Source organism: Homalodisca vitripennis, chromosome 5, assembly GCF_021130785.1.
Source record: "Homalodisca vitripennis isolate AUS2020 chromosome 5, UT_GWSS_2.1, whole genome shotgun sequence".
Taxonomy (NCBI): domain Eukaryota; kingdom Metazoa; phylum Arthropoda; class Insecta; order Hemiptera; family Cicadellidae; genus Homalodisca; species Homalodisca vitripennis.
In genome coordinates, this window is record NC_060211.1 from 32,463,701 (window position 1) to 32,488,891 (window position 25,191).

Consider the following 25,191-nt stretch of genomic DNA (forward strand, 5'->3'; position numbering starts at 1 on the left):
AGTGTAGTGACGGGTTTACGTGCCGGGCACATCTATCATGTACCGGTATTACAGTATGTCCGGCATATACCAGTCTGGCCTTCTTCGTTATCATGGGGGTTGTATCACTGTCGCCCTTTCACTTTCACTTTCACACAAAGCACTCAACGTCAATTACTATCATCTCGGGAATTTAGACGCTCTTGTATAGTTAAACTCTCATGTCAAGAAAAACAGGTTTAAATTTCTAGAGAAAGGAGAATTTTACAAGAATTGCTGTATCTAGGCTGTATATAAAATTATTAGAAATTCATATAGCCCCTCCCCCCCCCCTCTCGTGGAACTGGAAAAATTTCATTTCTGCCTCTTTGTCCCACTATATCTCGTAAACGAACTGATCTACAGATTTGAAATTTCGTTTGAAGCTTCATCTCTATATAGCCAATGTTGAGTTTGATAATGGTGCCTGCCACCCTCATTGGGATTTGGCTGAGCGTTAGTGATCATTTTTACATTGGTTTAAGTATAGGTAAAGATGTTGACAACGAGAATGTATTCTGCTATAAAACTACAAAATAATTGGAGTGTATATAACTCACCCCCACAATGTGAATGGGTACAGTTTTCCATGTTTAGTTAAACTGTGTCTTATTGGTCAGTCTGGGCATAGCCGTTTCAATCGCATAATATTAATAATTGTATTGTCAGCCCCAAACAGTTCTTACTACGTTCACGTTTAGTAAACGAAGACAACGTATTTCTGCTGATTTAAAAAGCGAATTCTATCACTTGTGACCGCAGGCCATTCGCAAGTAGATGATTACAAAATTTTATATGACATCCTATCGGAATGCCCTTTGACCTTTTGACCACTAAATAAAGTTGTTCCATGGGTCAAGAGGTACATAGTTCCAAGTTTCAAGTCACCAGCACGAGACTAGAAGCAGGGACAACTTCAGAACTGAACATCATAGAACACTTGCCGTCTCAAGTTGGTGTCAAGATAATCAACAAGATCCCTGAAAATCTCAAATGAATCAATGAATCCAAACCATTCAATCGGGATTTGAAGGCACTTTAGCACTTTTTGTATCAAAGGCTTTTACTCTACTGATGAGTTTACGATGGGCCGCTGAGAGAAAAATTAGCTTATTATTATTATTTTATTTCTCCTTGTTTTATGTATCCGAAACATGCAAAATACGAATATATTGCTTCACACATTAATATGTGGAATTGTGTCTCTGATAACGTAATATATGTTTAGTGCATACATTTTAATCAATATTATTAAGCGACGTTTGCAATACATTTTGTAAATTGTTTTTAGTGCAATAAAGGATTATTATTATGACATTTCTATTAAGGGTTATTGCACAGGAGGACGGACAATGATATGATTTGAAGAAAGCCCTGTACAGTACTTAATAACGCTCAGACCCTATGAAGGCAGATTATTTAAGCCCAAGCTTGCCAAAGAACCAAAAGAAATAGACATAGAAAGCAAGATGGCCTGTCAGATCACAAGACAGTTGTTATTTATAGTGAACTTTCACAGGTGCTATATCTGGTTGGATGGGGAATTTCCTGAGTAGCAAACAAAACAATATTATCTGCTCTGGATTTTTATCAGATTGTTTGCTTCAATTAATTATTCTTTGTATGAAATTGAAAATAAAATAATTGTTTTGTTTTTTTATCCATAACGAGATGCTTTAAATGTAACAAAATTCTGTAAATAGTAAATTCTTAAACCTTGAATTAAATACTTATTACTAATATGCATTTATTAAAAACCACTGTAGTCCCATCATTTTCGTAAAGGAAATACAAAAAAAACATGAACTTTAAAATATATTTGCATTTATTGCAATACATGATATTTTAATACAAGAATATTACTTGCCAGTATTGAATAAATTATATTCTTTAAAGTAAATATTTAGAACAGACGATTTCTTAAAATTTTGGATTTAATCGCAATTGCGTTGAAACACAGATAGTAAAACAAATTTAATCTCATTATAATTTTAACAGTTTAGTGTTCAATTTTGAGCTCTGAGAATTACACATTTTGGTTTTACGAAACAAAAACTAAATCGATAATTACGTCAAAAATGTAAAGAATCAAGAACGAGAATCCAATTATCATTAGTGATTCACATAACCAGATTACGTCTGCTGATTAAACTTGTTCATGCGTGTGTCAGTGTGTCTGTTCACGTAATGAGCACTGAACCAGTTTCAATACCATGTTAACACGTAGTTATGTGTTTGGATTTCATTTGCGCATGCCTGATTTCGTAGTTAAAAGTTATGCATACTTATGTTTGATGCACGAATGCACAATAAAAAATAATGAACACAAAGTAAAGAAAACCAACAGGATAGGTAAATATGTTTCTTTAAAGTTTCCCCAGCAAGCCTCTAGCTCTCCAAGTAAGTAAGCTATGAATGAATATCATATACCAATTCGTTACAAACTGTTTTTTGATTATGTTAACTTTTTAAAATTGCACAGCCTTTTAGATAACTTTAATGAAGACAGAAAACAGAAACGATTTTTTTTCTTTTAGAATTATGTGCACGTAAAGTAATAATTTTGAATTTTTTGTAATCAGAAACAAGGACAAAGAATGATGATAAAAAGGTAAAATTTTACAATATTTATACTAATTATGGTTTCAAGGATTACCATGGTTTTCTGACTTAAGGAAATTGTATAGTTATAAAATGTAATCTAATTTAATAATATCAAATGTTTAAACAATATTACTTAATGAAATTAAATATTAAAAAATAAAAAGACGTGACTGTACCTTCAGTAATCTTCCAGTAATAGTAATTCATAAGCATACTGTACTAATTTCCTCTTCTTATTTTCAGGTGTTTTGGATTGGACTTAAGTTCAACATATCCCTAAATACTATAAAATGCCTAAAATTCCTGGAGGAATAAATAAAACCATTTTTTACTATTTTTCCCCGCAGGAAAAGTATGTTTAAGATCTCTAACTAAAAAATATTTAAAGACTCCAAAACTTCTGCCTGCCGAATGTCATTTTCATGAGCTTAAAACATTGAAAATACTACAAAACAACTGTGACAAATGCGTTTATATATTTTCATAATGTATATTGCAAGAGGAGCTGTGACGAGTCAAATATATCTCTATTTATCATCACGGTTTAAAACAGTGCAGCCAACTGTATACAAGCACGCAAACATGTAACACCTGCGCTTGCTAATTAATTATAACCTTGATTTGATTTCTACGGAAACGGAGATTAGAGTGATCTGCTTGTGTTGTGAAGGAAACAGGACTTTTTGAACATTTGCCACCGTTCAGTGATACAAAAAAAATCAGTAATCATTGTTTTACTGATTTTTCTGTATCACTGAACAATGGCTAATATTCGGGAAAATCATGTTTTCTTCACAATCCTTCCAACGTCAAAAACAAACTTCACACAAAGAATGCGTGTGTTGATTTGCGAACTGTCCGGGTTGGCAAAACTGAATTATATTTACCACAACAACTAAGGTATGCAATGATATGTCTCATACTATAGCGAAATTCAAAGTGTTATGAAATGATTGCGATATTGATTATTTTCGACTATAACGTACAATTAAATTTGAAAAAGACGATTGCTTCTTTTATTGTATAGTCTCCTCGCATATGTGGTGAAAAAACAAATGTTAAGGTTTTGCCACAGAATCATTTTAAGACCTAATTATCTACTTGTTGCATAAAAAGTAGTTTTTACGACCCATATTGGTGATAAAATGTACACTTTAATAATTGATGTAATACGCTAACCCCAATATCCCCCTTGCCTTAATTAGGGTAAGTGACTAATTATGTATTGTAAATTGGGTGCTGATAACACATTAATCACTTTACGTCGAATCAAACGAGTACACAAAACAATGCAATTAGCAAACATAAATTAACAATAGTAGAACAATAGATCAACAACCTTGTTCATAATTTACGGAAAACACAAACGTTTTACGTGTTGAAACATAAATAGTTTTAAATTGTTTAAATATGAATTAAAATTTGTTTATTTAATTTTTCCCTTTTATAGAAACTAGATCACACAAAATATACGTCCGTAAATTATTATCTTTAAAGCGAACAAAAATACACTCTTGTTTGCTTCTATTTACGATTTTGCCCAATTTTGTACTACCCCCTTCTACTTAAATAAATTTACCGAAGACCGCTCGAACGGTTAAAAGCTACAATAGTACAGAGAAGTGTGGAAGTAACATACCAGTGAGTTGAAGGAGCAGTCGGAGATAGGTTAGGTGTGTACACACGCGCAGACACGGACACTCGCGCACATTCACTGTCACATCTCGGGTCGCGGCGACTGAGTGAGCGTAGGGCCGGGGAGAGGTGAGCGCAGCGAGCGAGGGCTGCTGCAGGGACAGGGCGGGGCAGACAACTTTCATACTGACGTGGACTGCTCACCTCTCCTACAAGTCGGCTGGAGATCGCTATGTGACCGGAATAGATGTCAGGATAAAGTAAGAGAAAAAAAAAAACACAATTTTTAAAATGTAATTTGTGGATCAAGGAGGCAAAACTCCAATGTCGACTCAGGGTTAGGTTTTACTGCACGAAACGAAGTCGAGGATATCAATTCTGTAGCAAAGAACACAGGTCGATAAAATCTATCCTACATATAAGTTTAAAGTTTATTTTTGACGATGGAAGGATTGTGAAGGAAACAGGATTTTTCCGGACATTTGCCATCGTTCATTTTTATTAAGTGCATGTTTTAGAGTTAGTGAAGTTGACACACAACATGGTGGTTGTGATTCCTGACATAGGCGTGCTACAATGCTTTGGTATGATTTGTTCATTTTAACCTAGTTTGTAGTTATGTATTAGGTTCGTTATTTACCTGAAGAAGAGATCAGATTGCAGATCTCGAAACGTAGCGTTACTGATTTTTTATTTCACTGAACGATGGCAGATGTCCGGAAAAATCCAGTTTCCTTCATATAAGTTTAGTTAGTAGTCTGCACATTTATACAAGACAGGATTCAATATTATTCTGAAAACAGTCATTTACAGTTCCTAAAATAATTTTACAGTTGGCTCTCTAAAAATACTCCTCACTAAAGGATTTAGTCAAAGAACCAATGAACAGTTCGCTAGAGCATGTACCGTGTAAAATGCTTCACAAAGTTTCGTCGGTATTGGCATTACCTCAACGACATCCTGGTAGGATGTTGTTCATCCCATTGTATTTAAAGCTGCCTTAACGAAACTACTGCTAAAAGTTTGACTGTACCTTTAAAGGTGGCAGGAGGAATGCTGTCCTCCGAACTCCTCCTTCAATCTTTGAAGGCAGTAGGTATATCCTTGACAGCATCCTGGACAAATGAATGAGAGCCCTCTGCGATCTTGCCGATGTAGAAATTAAATTTTATCCCAATTTAAAACACACAGTTAATTTCCTCCTGTTATATCTCTATAAAGGAAGCCTATTGCTGAGGGGCTGTAAAGGCTTCCTCTTCTGTATGTTTGTCCACGCTATATCTCGAATACTAATTGAGGTATAGATTCGAAATTTTGTATGAAGCATCACTTTTACGTAAGCTAGACTGAGTTCAATAATGGTGAATGTCGTATATGGGTATTTGGCTCTGAGCGTTAGTGAAAGCAAATCTCGAGATCGAATTGAGTATGGGCTTAATATAGGTCTAAAATTTGAATAAAACTGCATTTCAAAATGGGCAAGATGTTCCTTCATGGGAATTTGGCTGAGCGTTATCAAAGTCTTTCACTGAGGAGAATTTAGCATAGAGATGTAAAATGAGGAAATTAAACTGTGTGTTTGAAATTAGAATAAAACTTCATTTCTACATAGGCAAGATCGCAGAGGCTCTCCCTCATCTGCCCAGGATGCTGTTAAGGATACTGATAATTTAGACCAACATTTCCAACTCTTCATGTCACTCAACCCCACCCCCCCCCCCCCCCACCCCCCCCCCCCCCCACCCCCCCCCCCCCCCACCCCCCCCCCCCCCCACCCCCCCCCCCCCCCACCCCCCCCCCCCCCCAAACCATAGTATCAACAAATAGATTTTTAAATTTAATAGATGGTCCTATGGAGTTTTTACTTCTTATTGCTTAAAGTCACAAAAAAAATGTTTTTTTGTAATTTTTTCCTACATCTTTATAGTTGAACAACTCTTATAGCTGATATACTATATATAAGGAATAACTCGTTTCATTGAACACATTAAAATTGTAGCTTAAAAATATATCAGGAAGGAAATAAAAACTCAAAAACTGTTGTCTTAAAACACATATTAATAATAAATGATCCAATAATGAACACATAGTGATGTATAACGTACAACTAAGAGCTGAAGCAGCTGGCCGAAAGAATAATGGAATAGGAATATAGTGCTGGAATGGTTCGTTCACAGTTCTAGACTAAAGTCTTGAAGCAAATCATCAACCACTTAGGTGAAAATAAAAACTATGATTAATTAATATAAAGCTCGTAGAAACTTTAAAGAGTTTTGTATATTTAGAACGGGTCAGGGATGGCGCCAAACGAGTAGGCTGTTGTAGTGAACATAGTCCCGTGCCTGGCTTCACGATGGAGTTTGGAAATTTTTCCTGAAACATGCATCATAAACTTATAGTCAAAATATAATGCTATTACTGAAAACAAAAATTAAGTACTGGTACCCAATTCTTTTTTGCATTCACATCAATAGGACATTAAATATTTAGTATTTTTTCTAATAAGGGTCGTTATTTTTCAACCTTCGATCTCACACCATGACGACCAGACACATGGCAGGTCCAAGGAGTGCAAAGTAGTCGATCACGCATCTTCCCCATTACATTTGTCATTGCCTAGTTTGCGTTGAGCTGCAGTCGCATAAACACGGCTACCGTTAATTGATTCCCCCGCCAAACTTAAATTGAGGAGTAATTAGTTTTCCTGCAAGCGAAATGGAATAGTGCTGCGGAAATCTATTGGAGAATGGTGCTGTGTTTTTACAGAGAAAACATTATGAGTGATGGTGTATATGAATTGGGTCAAAAGTTTATAGATAGCAGATTGTCAAATTTAAGGATTAAATCGAAAAATGTCAAAGCTGAAACAATTCAGCGATTTTTGTGAGTATCAGTCCTATACCTCTGGCTTTCTACACCACTCACGTACCACATCATCACCCTCCTCTGTACACACAGTACATTCTTATCCGATGGATTTCTTACTGCACTATTCCAAATAAAACTCCTCAATTCACATTTGACGGGAAAATCAATAAAACCTAACCATGCTTATGTGAGTGCTGCTCAGTGCAAACAAGCTACTTGAATTCGGCAGTGACAAATGTTGCAGTGGGGAATATGTGCAATCGACTAATACCCACACCGCAGACCTACAACGTTTATAGCCGTCATGGTGTGAGATCAGGGGTTTGAAAAAAATCGGCCCTTGTATAAAACAGAAAAACAGAAATGTTTGTCTTACATACTACATCAACTGACATCATCATTATGTTACTATATTTTGGTATTCACTTACAAAATACTACAATAAACTGTTTACTGTGCATAAAATAACATGAAGAATAAATTTAAATTCTTAAAAGCGTTATTTATTTGCATACTATATAAGAAGTAGTTAATTGTAATAAATTACTAGTGCTTTAACTAATACAGTTAATGATATACAATTGATATAACTCCTGGCACCTGCAAATTCTGAAAATAAACTTGGTATAGAATAACAGTATTGCAGTTGATCTGCTTCTTTCCCCAATAGCTTGATAGACTTAGAAATAAATCTAAGTAGTTTGCACACCATCTTCATTGAAATTAATAATTTTCTTTTAGAGTTTCATAATAATTGAGTGACGCTTGTAAGTATGGCGAATTTGATTACCTCAATCAATGCATGTTCTCAAGAATTGATTGTGAACATATCCCTTTTCGGTTGTTTCTAGTCTGTGAATCTAAATGGTGGAAGTGTGGTGAAAAATTAAATTCCATGAGTTTATTGAAAGAATACTATTTTACTTTTGTAATCCTTGTTTTGGCATTTGAAGCTATAAATCAAATTACTATGGTGATAAATTTCAACCTTAACATTTATAACAAGAAAAGATAACAAGCATAAAAAGCTCTATAAGAAAACATATAGATTTTGAGTTAACTCTACTAAACCACCAAATTATTTACAAAAATATTAAAAAAGAAAAGACAAAGACAGTATTGTATATCAGTTATTTGCTTACACTTTAGGCACTAAAAATGGATAAACTGTTTCCCTAATGAATATAACATACTTTATGAACAGAGAAGGTATAGTAAAAGAAGAAGGATTGTGACTTACTTTCTTGGCTCCAACTAAACAGATTTACCAAGCTGTAATAAGATCTTGCTAGTATAAGCCTACAGCTTATGCTAGGAGTGGTTAATGGATAGTCAGTAATTCTAGCTCAATGCCATTAGAGTCAATCACGAGCAATTTGTGTCACGGCCAGATAGCATAGTATGTCTTTCTCTACACAAAGTATGTACTGCTTCATCACTCTACAAGGAATTTTATGGAGAACCTTCCTTATTCATATATACTTTTTTTTTTGTTCTCTTAGGGAAAGAAATTAAGGAACCTCTCATTGCACTTAGTCTTAAAGAGACTGTTTTCAGAGTGACAGGATATTCAGGATGGGTAAGTTGGAGGGAGGGATCTCCTTCTGTCGAGATCCATGAGGAAGGATTTTGGGCACTAATCTCAGTCATGTGTCCTTGAAAGAACGAGAGGCCATCTCTGAACCATTCTCTTTATTCAAAGCAGGCGGTAGGGGTGGCATGCCATTATGTCTAGGCTAGCAACTATCTTTGACACTTAGGAAGCCCCACCAACTCCAACAGTCATCCCCCGCAGTACACTAGACCTACCGATCTACCCTTGCACTCCAGTATCTCCAAATTTGCGGTTAGTGATGTGCCGCTCCTGGACATCCATTTCAGTGACACATCGGTTTTTGCTGTACCCAGTGTAAGTTCAACTGGAAGGTATAAACCAGCCAGAAGTGAACCCTAGAGAATTCAAAAGCTTCTACTCACAATGTTGATGGCATTGGGGTAGTTCTGAGTCTCAAAGCAGATGGCGCTGTGCTTGCCATAGGTAGCATCCCGCTTGCCCCTAATGGTGGGCATTCCATTGCTGGTGTAGACCTGGAGACCTGGCTGGTCAGTGTGGACATCCAGAAATCGACCACTCTCAGGGTCTGTAAGTCTACAACAGGGTATTTCATCTTAAGGGTGCTTCACATAGGATTTTGAGAAATTTAAATGAATAAAAAGGTGCAGCTCAATATAAAACCTAAACACTATTCAAAGTTTCAAATTGAATTTCATGAGACTTTTAACTAAAAATCAAAAACCTGGTCCAAAACAGTCAACCTATTCAAATTTTAGGAAGGATGAAAAATATTTCCATATACATATATTTTATAATGGACAATTAAGAGTTTAGGATTCCATCTCAAATTAGTCAGAGCAACAAAAAAAAACCAAAAAATTGTGAAGTTATAATACTAGTTGACATATTTGGAAGTGTATAAACTAAAGTATAAAATATACTCAGATCTGGAGGGTATATTTTATACTTTAGGTACTTTATTTTGTGGTAACTAATAAATACTGATAAGGACTACAGTTTATTTTATTTTGCTATAGAATCAGTATCTGTGCGTAACTTAGATAACCAAAATGAGGAATTAATAAAAGAATAAGGTGAACTACATTGTAAAACTGATGATTTTTTTATGAGCTCTCCGTCTATACTGACAGAGACAAACAAATATATATATATATAAACAAAGATCACTATCATAACAGGTTTAGTTGCATATAAATTGTAATCGTCTGATTTTCGTTGTTTATTAAAACAGATACAACCCACAAAAGGTACTTTGAAACAGTTTTTCTGCTTCTCCACAATTATTTAAAAAGTAAAATATTATATTAAAAAATGTATTAAACTGTACTTAAGGGGGGGGGTTATCCCTGTGAAATAACCCTCTCAGTCTGCTTTTGAATACATTTTCCATGAATTTGTAAAGGTATAATTTAAGTATAATTGTCTAATAAAAATGTCACTAGCAAAACGAACAGGTATAAAACATTGATATAAAATTTTAATATTAAATATTAATATACTTTGTACTTTTCTTATAACTATAACTAAAGCAAAACAAAATAGAAACTTAAAATTTTGAATAAGTACAAGCCGCTTTTACTTTTTCTAACAAATTGCTGTATTGTTTTGGTGACGAAAACCACTGCATATTGTATGTCAAAAATTTTTACTGAGTAGTTGAAAAAAAATATCAGTTGTTACAACTGCTGAGACAGATGTAAGGTTTCGGTTAAACTCAACTCATCTATATTACTTGTTATAAAAGTAATTTAAGTCTATTATACTTATTTTAATGTACGGTACAAAATATACCACAAATTGAATTAAAATAAAATGTACATTTCATATAGGTCGATTGATATATTTATGAACATGAAAAACAACAGTTTAAAAGAAACTGTGTTTATAAAAATACATGACATCACCAAGAACACATTGACTAAGAAAGTATTATGTCCACATATAGTCTCCAATGGAAACAAATAAATAAAACAATTAGTAAACAGTTAAGCCAATATTGTTTCTAGGCACTAAAATCGGTTTCACTCTTGCAAAACATGCAATTAACTAGCTGAGGAGATAGCTATTACAGAACAAACAATTTTAGAGAAAGTGACGTTACACTAAGTGTTAGATTTTATTGCGTTTTTTACCTTTTCATTGGCCTCTCTAATTCTCTTTCTGTTTAACAACCGTCCTGGTTACTTTGGAACAAAACCAAACAAGAGGGTAACGTTAATACACTCTATTTCAATTCACAGTTGATTGTCTACATTACACTTGTTAATATTAAAGCTTATATTATATAAAACTTAATTGAAACTGAATGCAATATATAGTAATACTAGCAGTTTGCCCGCGGCTTCGCACGCAATTTCCCGTTGAAAACAGTACACTATATTCACTTATTCTTTTTTCTATCACATTTTAAGCATTGCTGAGATAATTGATAGTCGTTCCTTCGTGAGCCTCTTGGGCGCATTGTGAAGGTGGTACATATTCCTGCCTCTATCATTCGTGGTTTTTGCTAGGTGTTGATAAGTTATTCAGAACAATAAATGTATTGGATGAATCTCGGTAAACTAATTAGGTTATAAAGAATCAAATTCAGTCTGTTAAAATTACTTTTCTGTCTAAGATATTTCCAGTATTATTTAGGAGTGTGCCTTCAAGAAAATGTATCAAAGAAACCCAATTTCGATCATAAAGTGTCTTCTTTCAGCTCTTTTCATTTAACTTCGATATAACCAAATTCGATGACCTTATGTGCAAACATTCACGGATTTGTACGATGAGGTTATTTTCATAATAGCGTTTAATAGTATTTTCATTGCATTAGATAGTTTATTGATCATTGGTGCAATCTGAATTTAAAATTAGACTACTGCAACCTGCATTATACTAACTGATCAAGCACTTTACAATAAACATTTTCGGAATTTTAAATGTAAACAAATGTTTCTGCCTCTTTGATGAACTTCAGCTGAAAGTATTAACAGCTGTTAAGCATCAGTTCGCTTTGTATTACGTGTCGTAGCGCAGTCTGTCGGATCAAATATAAAACACTCCAACATCAACAACAATTTATAATTAAAAGATTAATTAAATCTATGTTTTCCCTCTCTAAAAAGTATGCCTATGTTACTTCCAGGAAAACGTGTAGAATCACTGTACAAAATTTCACGATGTTTTCGTGCGTTTGGTTCCAGAGTTATAACGGAACATACAAACAAACATTTGCATTTATATATATATAGATTAGGCCTTTAAATAATACAATTAAAAATGCCATCACATGCCAAAGTTACTAGATCAAAAAGGTTTAATTTCATAACAAATAAAACTACTAAATTTCTATTCTAAACTCAACTGAGAAAGTACATAACTTTATAAAACCTAAGATTAGGTATTATAATAGTAGTAATAAAAATGTAAGCTTCTTTGAATTTTTCAAGAGAATTTGATCATTTAAAGTTACTTGTCTCATTCCTTACCACACAGCACTATAGTCAGTTTATATTTTATTTTTTATAAAAATACTCTTTTGGGTAAAAAATCCTTCAGCTTTCTACTAATTTAAAAAGTACAATTTAAGACCATTTCTTTAAATAAAACTGCTTTACAAAGTACTCAATTATTGCTCAATTAATCTGATTAATTTGCAACAATGACTTGTACTACATATACCCAAATTACATGTTTTGCCAAACACTGGCGTAACCAAGAGGGAAGGAAAAGAGGGGATAGAATCCCCCCCCATAAAAGCACTAAAATTTGTAAAATATACCTATAACAGCGTTTAAATTGTTTGAAATATAACAGTTGAATGCTTTCATTTAAATTAGGCATTTAAATTTGTTTGGAATTTATATTTGTTCACATTTATTCCATACCCCCAGTGTGCGCTCTTCAATCACATCCATAAACCCACTCCAAAGGCAAGTCCTAGTTATACCACTGCTGCTGAATTAACTGTAGTTTGGGTCACCAATGTCCATTCATGAGCAAATTAGGATGTGAAAACCTTATATTTAAACACAGTTTTGTGACACTCTTATGAACATTCAGATAGATTACCTGGCAGCAAAGTTGAAGCCTGGTTGCACGATGCTGTTGTTCAGGCAGAAGTTGATGTCGTAACCGTCAGTGTCCAAAGTCTTAAAAGCTTCGGAAAGCTTTTGTGGAATCCGTAGATCATACCCGGACCCGGCCACATCTCGGATCTCTCCTAAACATTGTGTCGATTAAAAAGAAAAATATACACTGATTACTCTCTGAGTACCTAAAAGAAGTAATCCGACAAGGAATTGATGGATGATACAATTCAAGATGAGAGAGGCGTAGTTCCCCAGTTTTATTTTGGTTATAATTAAACCAAATTTCATCAGGAATAAAGTGGATGTACTTGAGATAATTTGGTTCTAATTTCTTAAGTTTATACAATTTATTTTTAAGATACACTCTTGAAACCTTTATGGAGATGGACTGAGGATGATTTTAATTGTGTATTTAAGAGTGGATTCTAAAGCCTCCCACACACTATCCGACTTAGTTGATCGTTTCATCCAACCTGGTTGGATGGCAAACGGAGCTGGCCTGGAATTTGATAGTGTTTGGCTACGTATGAACCACACCATATAGAGAGCTGACCAACCTCTGGTTTACTATAACAATCTCTGGGGCTGTTCATTTTTGGGTCCAAATTTTTTTTAATCTTTTGCCTTTTCAAATAAAAAACTGTAAAAATAGAAAATAAGAATAAATTTAAAAATTAGCTTTTAAATTTTGTTAGTATTGATAGTTTTTTCGAATATTAGCATAGGAAATTGTACAGTTTTTATATTAAAAGTTTTTAATTTGTAAATTTATAACTAAAAATGCTATGTTTCAAATAAATGTAAATTGTAGGGTGTGCACTCTGTCTGCGGATTAACTGCATGATTTACTTTGTTAAGATTCGACTGAACACTATACAATTAAGTAAAATTTTCAGTTGAGCTAGTCACGCTTACTGGATACTGTGGCTAGTCATTCCTACCAGTACTGATGTCAATTTTTGTTTATCTATATTTTCTAGAATAGAGTATATTCTATTCTACATTGCCTGTAAACTTGCACAGACCTTGTGCGCACAACCAGGTTCAATAGTAAGCAGAACTGCTGATCAAACATTTGTGCATCTGAATGTTAAACAAATCTAATACATCTGGTTTGGTGGACCAAGTCGAAAAGTGTTTTAGGTTTACATTCCAGCATTACTTTATGTATATGGAAAAATAAATGATCAAAAAGCATTATAATTTAACAAATTCAAATGTTATCAGGTCAAGAAAGGCACATATAGTATGTGTATAATATTGTGTATATAGAGAGAGAGGGGAGTATATTGTATGTATGTTAGAAAGTTCAGTAAATCCTATATTGGGATATTATAAGGTGCAAATGCGTTTTTTTTACAAAAAAAGTAAATTAATTTTTAAATTACCTATTGGATTTAACCCTTTGAATGCCACAAGGCAAAAAATTTAGTACAAAAGAAAATGCACTAGCAAACTATATTGCAAGTCATATGCGAAAAATGCCAGGGAATAATAAGAAGTATTACCGGGCTTCCGGAAAAACAATATATTTTTTTTATTTTTCATACTATTTTTATGAAACAGGTATCAAAATATTTGTAAAAAATTGTATTACAATAAAATGTTACAAAACAAATGAAACAACATAAAATAAATATTAGTTTTGGCATGTCCAAACCAAAAAATGTATAAAGCAATTTTTATTTTTTAGTTTTTATTTTTTTTGACAAATTAATAAGAAACAATTTTACTATGGGAAGAATTTTTTTAATATTCTTTATAACATTGTTAATGTGAAAAAAAATAATGGTTAACTTTTTTATATAATTACTATAGTTACATAACAATGCTTGAAATTATGTACATAATGAAAAAATCATTTTTCAGTACCGGTAACACAACACTAAAACAAAAATAATTAATGCATTACTTACATTTATCCTTTGGTTCTAAAGTATATCTAAAATATGGTCTTCATATTTTCCCAAAACATATGTACACACACACACACACAAGCGCGCGCGCGCACGCAAGCACGCACGCGCACGCAAGCACGCACGCACGGGAGATATCAATTTAACAAAATCATTTTAAAGATCCTAACCTCAAAACGATGTAAACACAACCATTTGACCGAACGTATTATTTTAGATATTACGCATTACTATACGTAGCGAGTTGTTTACGCGTCAACGATGTTACGCGCCCGGTTGATCACCGCCAGCTGTTGTTGCTTCTATTATTCTGTGTTTTTTTTATCTTCACTAATATAAAGTACTATGTGAACTATTATTTATCTATTGCAGGATAGTTAACAAATAAAACAATATTGGTTGTGAAAAGAATTCATGAAAAATAAAGCGTTAAAAATTACGATAACAGACGGCGACGACGGATCGTCGCCTGGCACTTTTCGCAAAGTAAGTCGGCGACGATCCATCGTCGCCGTGGCACTTTTCGCAAGGGTTTTTTGGCGACGATGTATCGTCGCCGTGGCACGCAAAGGGTTAAGCAGTCATTTGAGCATTATTTGAATAATTTAGGGATTTGAATGAAAAGTTTTGAGTTACCAACAAAAAATCCAAAAAATGAGATATATATTCATAAACTTTACCCAAATACCAAATACACAGATTTATAGATTATATGAATATGAAAATCTATGAGGAAGTTTTCTTTCTTAGTGATCTAGCTCTGTGGAACTAGCTTCTTTTTAATTTTGTTTATTTCCTTTGTTTGAGATATGAGCTTCTATTCTGGTTCAATTGTTAGTTAGCCTATGGGCACAATTTTTATGAGGTCTCGAATAAAATGTCTATGCTGTAGAGAATATGAAATGTTTTAGTTTCCAAAAAGCTGGAAAGAAACATTTTCAAGCAGGATTTTAAATATGGCAACAAATTACGAATAGTAAATCATCTGAAATAATGTATGCGTTGAAAGCCCATAAAAGCTTTTTTATGTTCGGTTTAGAATATGAATTTAGGTTGAAAAATTGTTTGGAAGAACAGAAAGAGAAATTAGAGTATGAAAATTTTATTCTGACTCAACTATGGCTCTATTGTTTCATAGATATTTTATATTAAAGAATGTACTGGTATAGATCTATTTATAGGACATGCAAGCCATTACATCAAACAATTCACACAGAGAAAGTTCACCAAAGAAATTCCAAAGTTGAGTTATTGGTACATTAAACATCATTAGCAAATCAATGATGTATGAAGCAACACAGTTACTAATGTGTTCTGCAGATGTTTATGTATAGCCCCAAACTAGCAGTTAGTGACATTTTACTTTCCTTCTTACATTAACAGTACATTACACCACCTCTTAAGTTGTCTACAATGATAAACTCTTAAAATTAATGTTACACTATTACCATTACTAAATTTATGTGTTCTAAACAGAGAAATGGTTTTACAATGAATTGAAATATAAATTATATCAATCGCTAGTTATTTATGACAAACTGCTTTTAATTTTTTATATTATAATAATTACTACCTCAAAACTTTACACTTACCAGTGGCTATAAAGTTCTCAAGAGGGGTATACTTATCCGCATTCACTGACACAAATTGGTTAAGTAGGCCACTCGATCCTGAGGCCTGAAATAAAACTAATTTATAAAATATAATCCTAAAGATCTGTTTTAAATGCAATCTTATCTTAAATTTTATAAAAATATACAAATTATAACCATACAAACGCGATTAAAAATACACATTTTGTATAAGTAAGATTTTGAGTTGCAGGAATATTAAAAACAAGAAGTATTATTTTAGCTAAGTAAAATAATTAACAGTAAGCAATATTTAATAAGTTACTCGTATATGTCTACCACTATTTATGTAAAATATATCTCAATAACTCTTCCATGTGGGACTTATGTCTGTTTAAAATTTCCTTACAGTTTAATCAAACATGATATATTACCCACTACATTGATTTACAAAGACTAGAAAGTTTTTCTACAGTCAGTTCTTAAATTATAACAAAATACAACAAAAATTCATATTATGAAACTATTACATTTGAACAATCTAAAAATAATATTGCATTTTTACATTTTAAATAATTTAAGTTACCAAATGGTTTTCATGATACTTCCGTGATAAAAGATTGATTTTGAATATTGGGAAGATTTAGAGTACTGTCAACACTCACATGTCCTGCTAAGTTGAAGTAACTGTGGTTTGGTGATGTTGACGGGGGTGGGTTTGGTGACGGAGGCCCGCACTCCGATGATCAGACGGTTATCTGCTGTCAGCTGGTAGGTGACGGTGGTCAGCACATCACCCGGATAGCCCTCCTCTCCTTCCCGGCTGAGATATGTCATAATTACGCGGTCCTCCTCCATCACCGCATCCCATATTACCTTCAACATCAAAGTATTGCTTTTTAGTTTTACACAATGGTTGTCAATATCGAAGTATTGCTTTTAGTTGTACACAATGGTTGTCGACATCAAAGTATCGCTTTTAGTTGTATACAATGGTTGTCAACATCAAAGTATTGCTTTTAGTTGTACACAATGGTTGTCGACATCAAAGTATCGCTTTTAGTTGTATACAATGGTTGTCAACATCAAAGTATCGCTTTTAGTTGTACACAATGGTTGTCAACATCGAAGTATTGCTTTTAGTTGTACACAATGGTTGTCAACATCAAAGTATTGCTTACAGTTTTACACAATGGTTGTCAACATCAAAGTATTGCTTTTAGTTTTTACATAATGGATTTCTCGGGTTTTGTGTGAAGGAGAAAGTTAATGAACCGAGAGTGAAGAATAAGAAGAATAAATAGTTATTAACGACTGGTGATTGTCAGAGGTTCAAGTACTTTTAATGTCCAAACCATAAAAAACCATCCACTTATTTTAAGTTTATTTGAGGAATTCAGATAAACCATACAAACTGGAAATACATAAATAAATCAAACTCTTTATTAATGGTTCTGAGAGTAGAATTAGTGAAAATCAAATAATGTATTAGACTTTAGATCTAAACTACTCTTCCAAAACAATGATAGCTAAAATAACTAGTGAACATGATCAAAATATTGCTTCAAGAAAACATCATATATAAATCGATGAATAGAAAAGTATTTTCCAAGATAGATCGTAAAATTGCAAAAATTTCAGTTAAAATTTCTTAATTTGAGTAAGTGTGCTCAGAGACATTTTTCAGTTTTCATAATATCAAGACTAAAAAATATTTTTATTTTAAATTTTATTGAAAATACAATGAAAACCTGGTTACTAACTTTTTTATACATTGTAAAACATTAAAAGAGCACTAATAATAATAATTTAAAACGCAACCATAATAAATAATTACTGTTTATTGTATTATTTCAAGATAAAGAGGAAAATTGGCTACAAAAAATAGTTAATTTTCAGAAAATTAATTCACAAATTCGTTTAAAAATAGCAAGAATCAGATAAGTTTTTCATTTTAGTTGATGATTTTCTATTTAACTTTTTTGGCATCGTTTAAACATTGTCAAACAGAAAAAAAGGGATAAATTCTAGATGCATTATATGACATCAGTACCACATTGACATCGTGATCATCAACAGAGTAGTACTTCACAGATTTAAAGGTCTTTCAGAGTAGTTTTGGGCAGCCTATCTGTTTGGTCATTGCACTGAAATGAACCCAAGTTTTATCAGAATTTAGTAATTATGTTGTACTGATGATGTTATACTCTTGTTTTATCTTGATAAGTCTCAAAGTAACCTTAAACTTATATTTTTTCTTTTAAGTTGGTTTTTCGTAGTTATTTTTCTATTTTTTTATACTCTAAAATGTTGACGAAATGTATTAAAACCCACCTTATCGAATCCCTTGAAGCCCCCATGTAGGTGCACCCCTCCCACGTTCTTGGTGAGAGAAATGTGTTGCTGGTTGAAGAGAAAATCTGTTGGATAAGTTTCTGTTAGTCACTCTTCCGATTGTTGCTCCAAAGTATGGGTTTGTGTTTGACAGATAACCTGTACAAAGTTATTCAATAATTACAAAGATGATATTTTCATTAATCATCCAGATACCACAAAAATTAAAAAAACTAATTAACTTTATTAACTCACCACTCATATCATCGTAGCCGAGGACAACATCATCAACATTGCCCCGTTTGTCCGGCACCTTGATGCAGGTGATGGTGGCGCCATAGGTGATCACTTGTACGCTCATGCGGTACTCGTTAGTCAGAGTGAAGCGGCGCACGGCACGACCTGTGCCATCGTCTCCAAATGCATCTTCACACACATTCACTCCTAGGTCCATTTTCTTCTTGGCTGGCTGCCCCTCTGCAGGCGTTTCAGCTAATAAAACAAAACATTTATTTTTTAACAAATGTAATTTTCTATAGTTCTTGATCATTTTAGAAAAAGATTTTCATGAATTAAGATCCATTGATGATTTATCTTTATCAACAAATGTCAGCATTCTTGTGTTGTGTTATCTTTCAACAAACCAACTGTCCTAGCATATGGCACCAACTGTCTAGATGCTAAATTGAAATTCACATATTGTTATTTCGATTCTACTACAAACTAATTATGGTATAAGACATTCATCAAGAAATATTTTACTATCACTGCCTAATTATTTTCAATTTCAATTAAGATACAGGCCATACGTTATAAATAGCAATTGAAAGATAAGAGGACTTAGTCATACAATTTGTGTAACAACCACTACATGAAACCTAAATAACAAAAGTCTTATAAATAAAAATGAATCGCAAAATATGTTTTTCTAAGCGCTAATCTTCAGAATGGCTTGGACCAATTCGTTGAATTCTTTTTGAATAAATTCACTGAAATTCGAGGAAGGTTTATATGAATGAAGAGAAAAGTTATCGGGAATATTTTGGAATTCAAAAATGTTGTCTTTATGTTTCATAAACCAAATTTAACTGACAATGAACAGCTGTTAAATTGTGACAACACTTTCAGCTGAAGTTCATCATATTGGCTGAAACATTTGGTTACATTTAAATTTTACAAAACACTAAGTGTACAACAGTGTAATGCAGATATCAAATACAAAGTCAATATCTAAAGTTTTCTCCATATTGCCCAGTGACAAATTTAAAACATCTAGTGCATTCATTGCAAATACATTTTAAACACTGTTACAAAAACCAACCTTAATGAACAAAGCTCTCAATGTTTTTCATATAAGGCACTCCAAACTAGTGGGCTTCCTTGACATTGTGATATGGCGTTTTAACAGTGGCTTATGGAAAATAGAGAAATGAACACTAACATGCCTCAACGACCCATTCTTTTCCAGATTACAGACCAAAAGACAACAAAACTGTTATAACGTAAAAACCTTATAAATGATTTATTTTGGCATGTGGAATGAACTTATAAGGATTTCTCCCTTATACCGAAAATACATAAAAGTTGGTAAGAATTCCCCCTAGGATGTAATAAGCTTCTCATTCCTATGTATGTATGTATGTATTATGTATGTATGTATAAATGAGTTTGCCTTCTCCGGACAACAAGGCAAACTCAGCCAGACATATTTGAGACTAAAATTAGATTACAGGAACCGGAAGTAGACTATTCTGACTGAAGTAGATTTCCAAGAGCTACAGATATATGTCGGATTTTTATCGGGGCAATACGACAAAACTAAACTGTGCCTTTAACCGAAGTAGGCCTCTATATACCCTATATATAAATTTTTTCTTCATCAGGACAACAATGCAAACTCTACTGTGGTACCAAAAAATATTTTGGACCGGAATTAAACAAGAGCTAGAAGTAAACGTTTCTTGACCTAAGTAGTTTTCCAACACATATATATTTGTTTTTTCTTGATCAGGGTAACAAGGCAGACACAGCTATGACATTGGAAATATAATTAATTTTAAACCAGAAATACTCCTTTATGATGTAAGAGTTAGGTTAAACTTTGACACTATTAAGCGTGAGAACTTAAATATTACCTACCTAACGAATTACGTTCAAAAAAATTTCATAGGACTCCATCATATTACATCATAAGTGCTTTTTTTAAGTAGTGCAAGGAATTTAGTTGTGAAAAGAGTATGCGAAGCCATGGGTATCACAGCTAGTAATACTTATAAATTGAGTCATCTATATAAATCCTGCTTACAAGAATTGTTAGAATGCTAGCCATGAATATTCACAATAATTTATTGAAACTAAATAAAATATTTACACTTTTTTCTAGCCAAAGAAGACATTTTTTCTTTGACAATTGTGATTAACTGGACTTGTAGGATATAGGATTTTAATGATTTGCATAACTGATTACAGATTACACAAAACATGTTCATTTTCATTTTAACACTGTATTTTATTGGTTTTATTTGAGAAAACATGTTCCACAGATAATAAAATAATGTATATAGTTTAATTTGCTATAATCTTAAAATATAATCACCCAAAAATGTTCCAGCTCTCTTTACAACCAATCAGAATATTTTAGGAAACACTGTCAGTCAACGAATCAGAGTTTTAAGCATTGAGATGAATTTTAAAACCTTGCAAATCATTTAAATAGATTTTGAATACAAATGAAAGATAAAACACTATCATTGTAGGTTGTAATTTTAACTTTTCACTAACCACACAGTTTAACTCGTACAGGTTATAAAGTCATTGTACCATTAAAAACACTATCAAATTTCCTGTAAATAATAAACCAATTAATCAGTAACTGTACAAGGTTCAAATTTTTATCAACTTCCTCTTGCTCTTTTTGTATCTCAACAAATTTTCTTTCACTTGTTGGCTTTTTTGCTCCGGCAGTTGACTGAAACAAATATAGTGCTCAATCTGCTCCCAGATACAATATCAAATAAGAGAGGTAAATGCTTAGTTAGTTTATTCTCAATGTATTGTTACTAACACTGCACAGGAACTAGTTTTGGTTAGGAAGCTGACAGTTTACTTTACTCAATGCCATCACGTACATTTAGAATTGAGTAAATATACTAGTTAACCTTTTGATATTCTCTTTTAGTTAACACGTCGACTGTGGCAGAGGCCACAGCATGTCTGTTGTGAAGTTACACTATTAAGACCACTCAGTATAGACCAGCAGTGAAGGTGTTAAGAGTTTACACTAGTTTTATGCCAGATGTCCATCTGAGGGTTCCACTTTTAACATAGGGATAAAGATGAAAACTATGTTGTAAATAAAAACTCGCCTCATTTTTAATGTCTAAGTTTGTCTATTTGAAATATAAATTTCTGAAGTAAAACATTAATGGATATGAGATGAATTCCTATTTATAATACAGTTTTGAAATGTTACTTCCTTTTAAAAAAACGGAGCGTCAATGCATGACTGGCACCTGACTAACATGTCCTTTTGAAACAGTTCTCCTTCTTTATATCTTAATATCTTTAGTGGTAAAAATTAATCCAATAAAAATAAATGTAAAAAAAAATAACAATAGTTAGATTGTTTGGTTATTATCCACAACATATAATCCAGTGGATAAATATAAATTCATATCTATTTTATAGTTAGGGGGCCATGCACAAAGTCAATTTTAAATAAGAAATTTAGATTTTGATAAAAATGACTTCAATGATAGTTTGAAAAATGTTGAATTATGTGTTTGAGCGCGATGCTGCAAAGTGAACAAATAACTACTAAAAGTTGTAATCAATTATTGTTGCAGAGCTAGGAACTTAATCTTGAGAAATGCATTATATTTATATACGTAAAACTGAATTCTTCAAATGTATAATGCATATATAGTTGTATGTTTCAAATATATATATTTAAAGAACAACATAACTCAAAAGCAAATAAAATTAAACTAAAATATATGTTTACACAATTTTTTTTTTTATCTACAACTCTTATTATGTGTTTGTGTGAAATTTAACATGTTTAACCAATAACATCAATTATGAGAAGTGGCTTTGCATCGTTTATTAAGACTAAAATTAAACAGATTGCTGGTGTATTTTTTGTTCACTTAGGACAAGAAGGTGAGGAAAAACCCCTCATTGCTCTTTAGTTCCAATAAAAACCCTTTGTACTTATTTCTAGAATGACAGGATATTCAGGGTAGGTAAGGTTGAGGGTGGGAGTCGTTTCCTGTTGAGATTCTATAAGAACGGTATATTCTTAGTATTTTAACTTTGGAAGAAGGGGAGACAAGCTCTACTCAAGCATTCAACACTATGGAAGCTCACTTCTATTCCAACAGTCAATCCCTCCACAGCACAACCTTTTACCACAATATCTCAAAATTTGCGGTTAGTGATGTCCTGCTCTTGGACATCCATGAGGTTTGACCAGATTGTAAGTGACACATCGGTTTAAAGTCACTAATTCACCATAGGAAAATAAAAGTAAATTAGTACACCAACAAATTACAATGTCATTTCATTCCTCACATGAAGTGTTTCATTCAGTAACCAAGGGCTAGAGGGTCTCTGGTGAATGTTGGGTGAAATGCCCAGTGGCTACATGCTCATAAGGCTAGTGAGAAACTCAGGATACCTAATTATAAAATAAGAAATAGTATGCAGCATGAATGAGACAGGTACATTTGAGAGAAAAATGGAAGTCTGTCCACCACTGACCCAAAGTCAAGCTGTAATCAACCTCTTCTAATATTTATGCAGTCATAATTGTGTTAATTTCTGGTCACACTATTTTCTTGTTTTAAATACTTTTTCAATTTTTTGATTGATACAGATATCACTTGTTCTGGTGTATGTAACAATCTTCTATGTTCATAGATGTTCAATCTTCACAGACTCTAATATTGGATCATTTCAATTATTATTTACTATGGTTTTTTTTTATTGAATACCATTTCAAATAACTTTACTGGCCAATTACTGTGGTCTGTTAGGTCTTTAGGACAACACACCCAAAAGTACATGCGATTTGGAAAACTTGACCATTGCAGTTGTAGAAGTTTCTCAGCCTCAGTATCACGTAATTTTATGTGACCAATCCTAAATAATTGATGTCAGTATTGTAGTATAACATCCTTTCAGACATTCCTTTCCCTCATTATTTTGATCCTTTTCCCATGTTGCATGTATCTATGTTATTGGTCCATAAAGAAAATTTTACATATGCTTTCGCAACCTCTGTTCACAGAAAAACTTAGATGATCACATGCAGAATTCTTCAAGTATCCACTAAACACTCACAAGAAGTTCCCTATTAGTATATTGGCTATTAATTCACAGTATTCTGTCAACATAGTGACTAAAATTCCATCTGTAATTTGCCTTTAGTACGGTGGTTAGGTGTCCACACACAGTCTCCCTCAAACATCCACTAGACATCACAAATTTGTTTTGCTGTTAGTAAATTGGCTAGAAGTGTTATGTGAACATACAGGTGGTATAAATGTCAAACATGTTTTTCATACTCTAGAAGAGTTGATGACAAGAAAATTACTAAAGAACATGCGATAAGTACTAATTTTATGTTTAAAACTTTTTTTTATTTATAATGCATCCAATTTTGTTTTAACTTTTCATGACACAATTTTCTGTTCTTGAAGACTATGAAAATAAAGGAGATTCTTTTCTAACATTAATTTGTAGGTTTTTCTAACATTAATTTGTAGGATTATGATCCATTCTTCAAGAATGGTTATAATTAATTTAGACTCTGTCAACTGATCAAGGCAACAACGATTTTTGTGATTGTAACTTAGATTCCATCTTAAAAAGAGCTAAAACATGTCAAATTCTATATTTAAATTTAATTATTGTGAACAAAATTTATAGATGCGAAACTTTTTTTAGCAAACTCACTGGTACGAACAACGCACCTAAATTACATGCTACAGGCCTAGGGTGGTACAAACTGAGTGTATCAACCCAGTCAGTGTGTTTAAACATAAAACTGGCCACGTACTGAAAATTTTAGAGCAAAAAATATTTATAATTTTTGCCTACTCTAATCTGAACTAATCTCAAAAATTACCTTCATAAATTAACAAACACATCAGATAAGACAGTTAAGTTACTGTACATTCTACCAATACCCAATAATCAAATGCATATCAGTGTTAGACCCGGGTGAATTTAAAGTTGAGTAATTTATGCAAATAGTAATATTACTCACCGTTTGTCAGTTTCAGTAGGATATAATGGATAGAGAGTGGTCCATTGTGCGAGAGAGTGACTGATAGTATGGGGTCACTGCTATCAGGTGACTGTACTGACCTTGTGATCACTCGTGCCCCACGCACACGACCGGCTTACGACTCACCCTACAGTTAATGTGAACCATCCCTGTACTGCTTACCCCAGTGTGTGTGTATAGCTATAAAATAATATACAAGTCATCGATAATGTTTGCAATTTTGTTACATTTCACAAAATCATTTGGTCTATAGTTTCATAAGAAATCATCATATATGTGATTTAAAATAATATTATTATTA

General features: G+C 32.9%; 1 protein-coding gene across 1 annotated transcript in view; it reads right to left on the reverse strand.

The window, feature by feature from the left end:
- LOC124363406 (mucin-5AC-like) overlaps positions 1–24,905 on the reverse strand; it is a 161,313-nt gene extending 136,408 nt beyond the window's left edge. Inside the window, 11 exon segments of the mRNA XM_046818656.1 lie at positions 4,262–4,487; positions 6,546–6,630; positions 9,103–9,274; positions 12,758–12,908; positions 16,286–16,370; positions 16,930–16,959; positions 16,961–17,140; positions 18,599–18,686; positions 18,688–18,757; positions 18,854–19,090; positions 24,870–24,905. Of these exon segments, the coding sequence (XP_046674612.1) occupies positions 4,262–4,487; positions 6,546–6,630; positions 9,103–9,274; positions 12,758–12,908; positions 16,286–16,370; positions 16,930–16,959; positions 16,961–17,140; positions 18,599–18,686; positions 18,688–18,757; positions 18,854–19,052 (1,286 nt within the window). The 5' untranslated portion in view covers positions 19,053–19,090; positions 24,870–24,905.
- Positions 24,906–25,191: the final 286 nt, after the last annotated feature.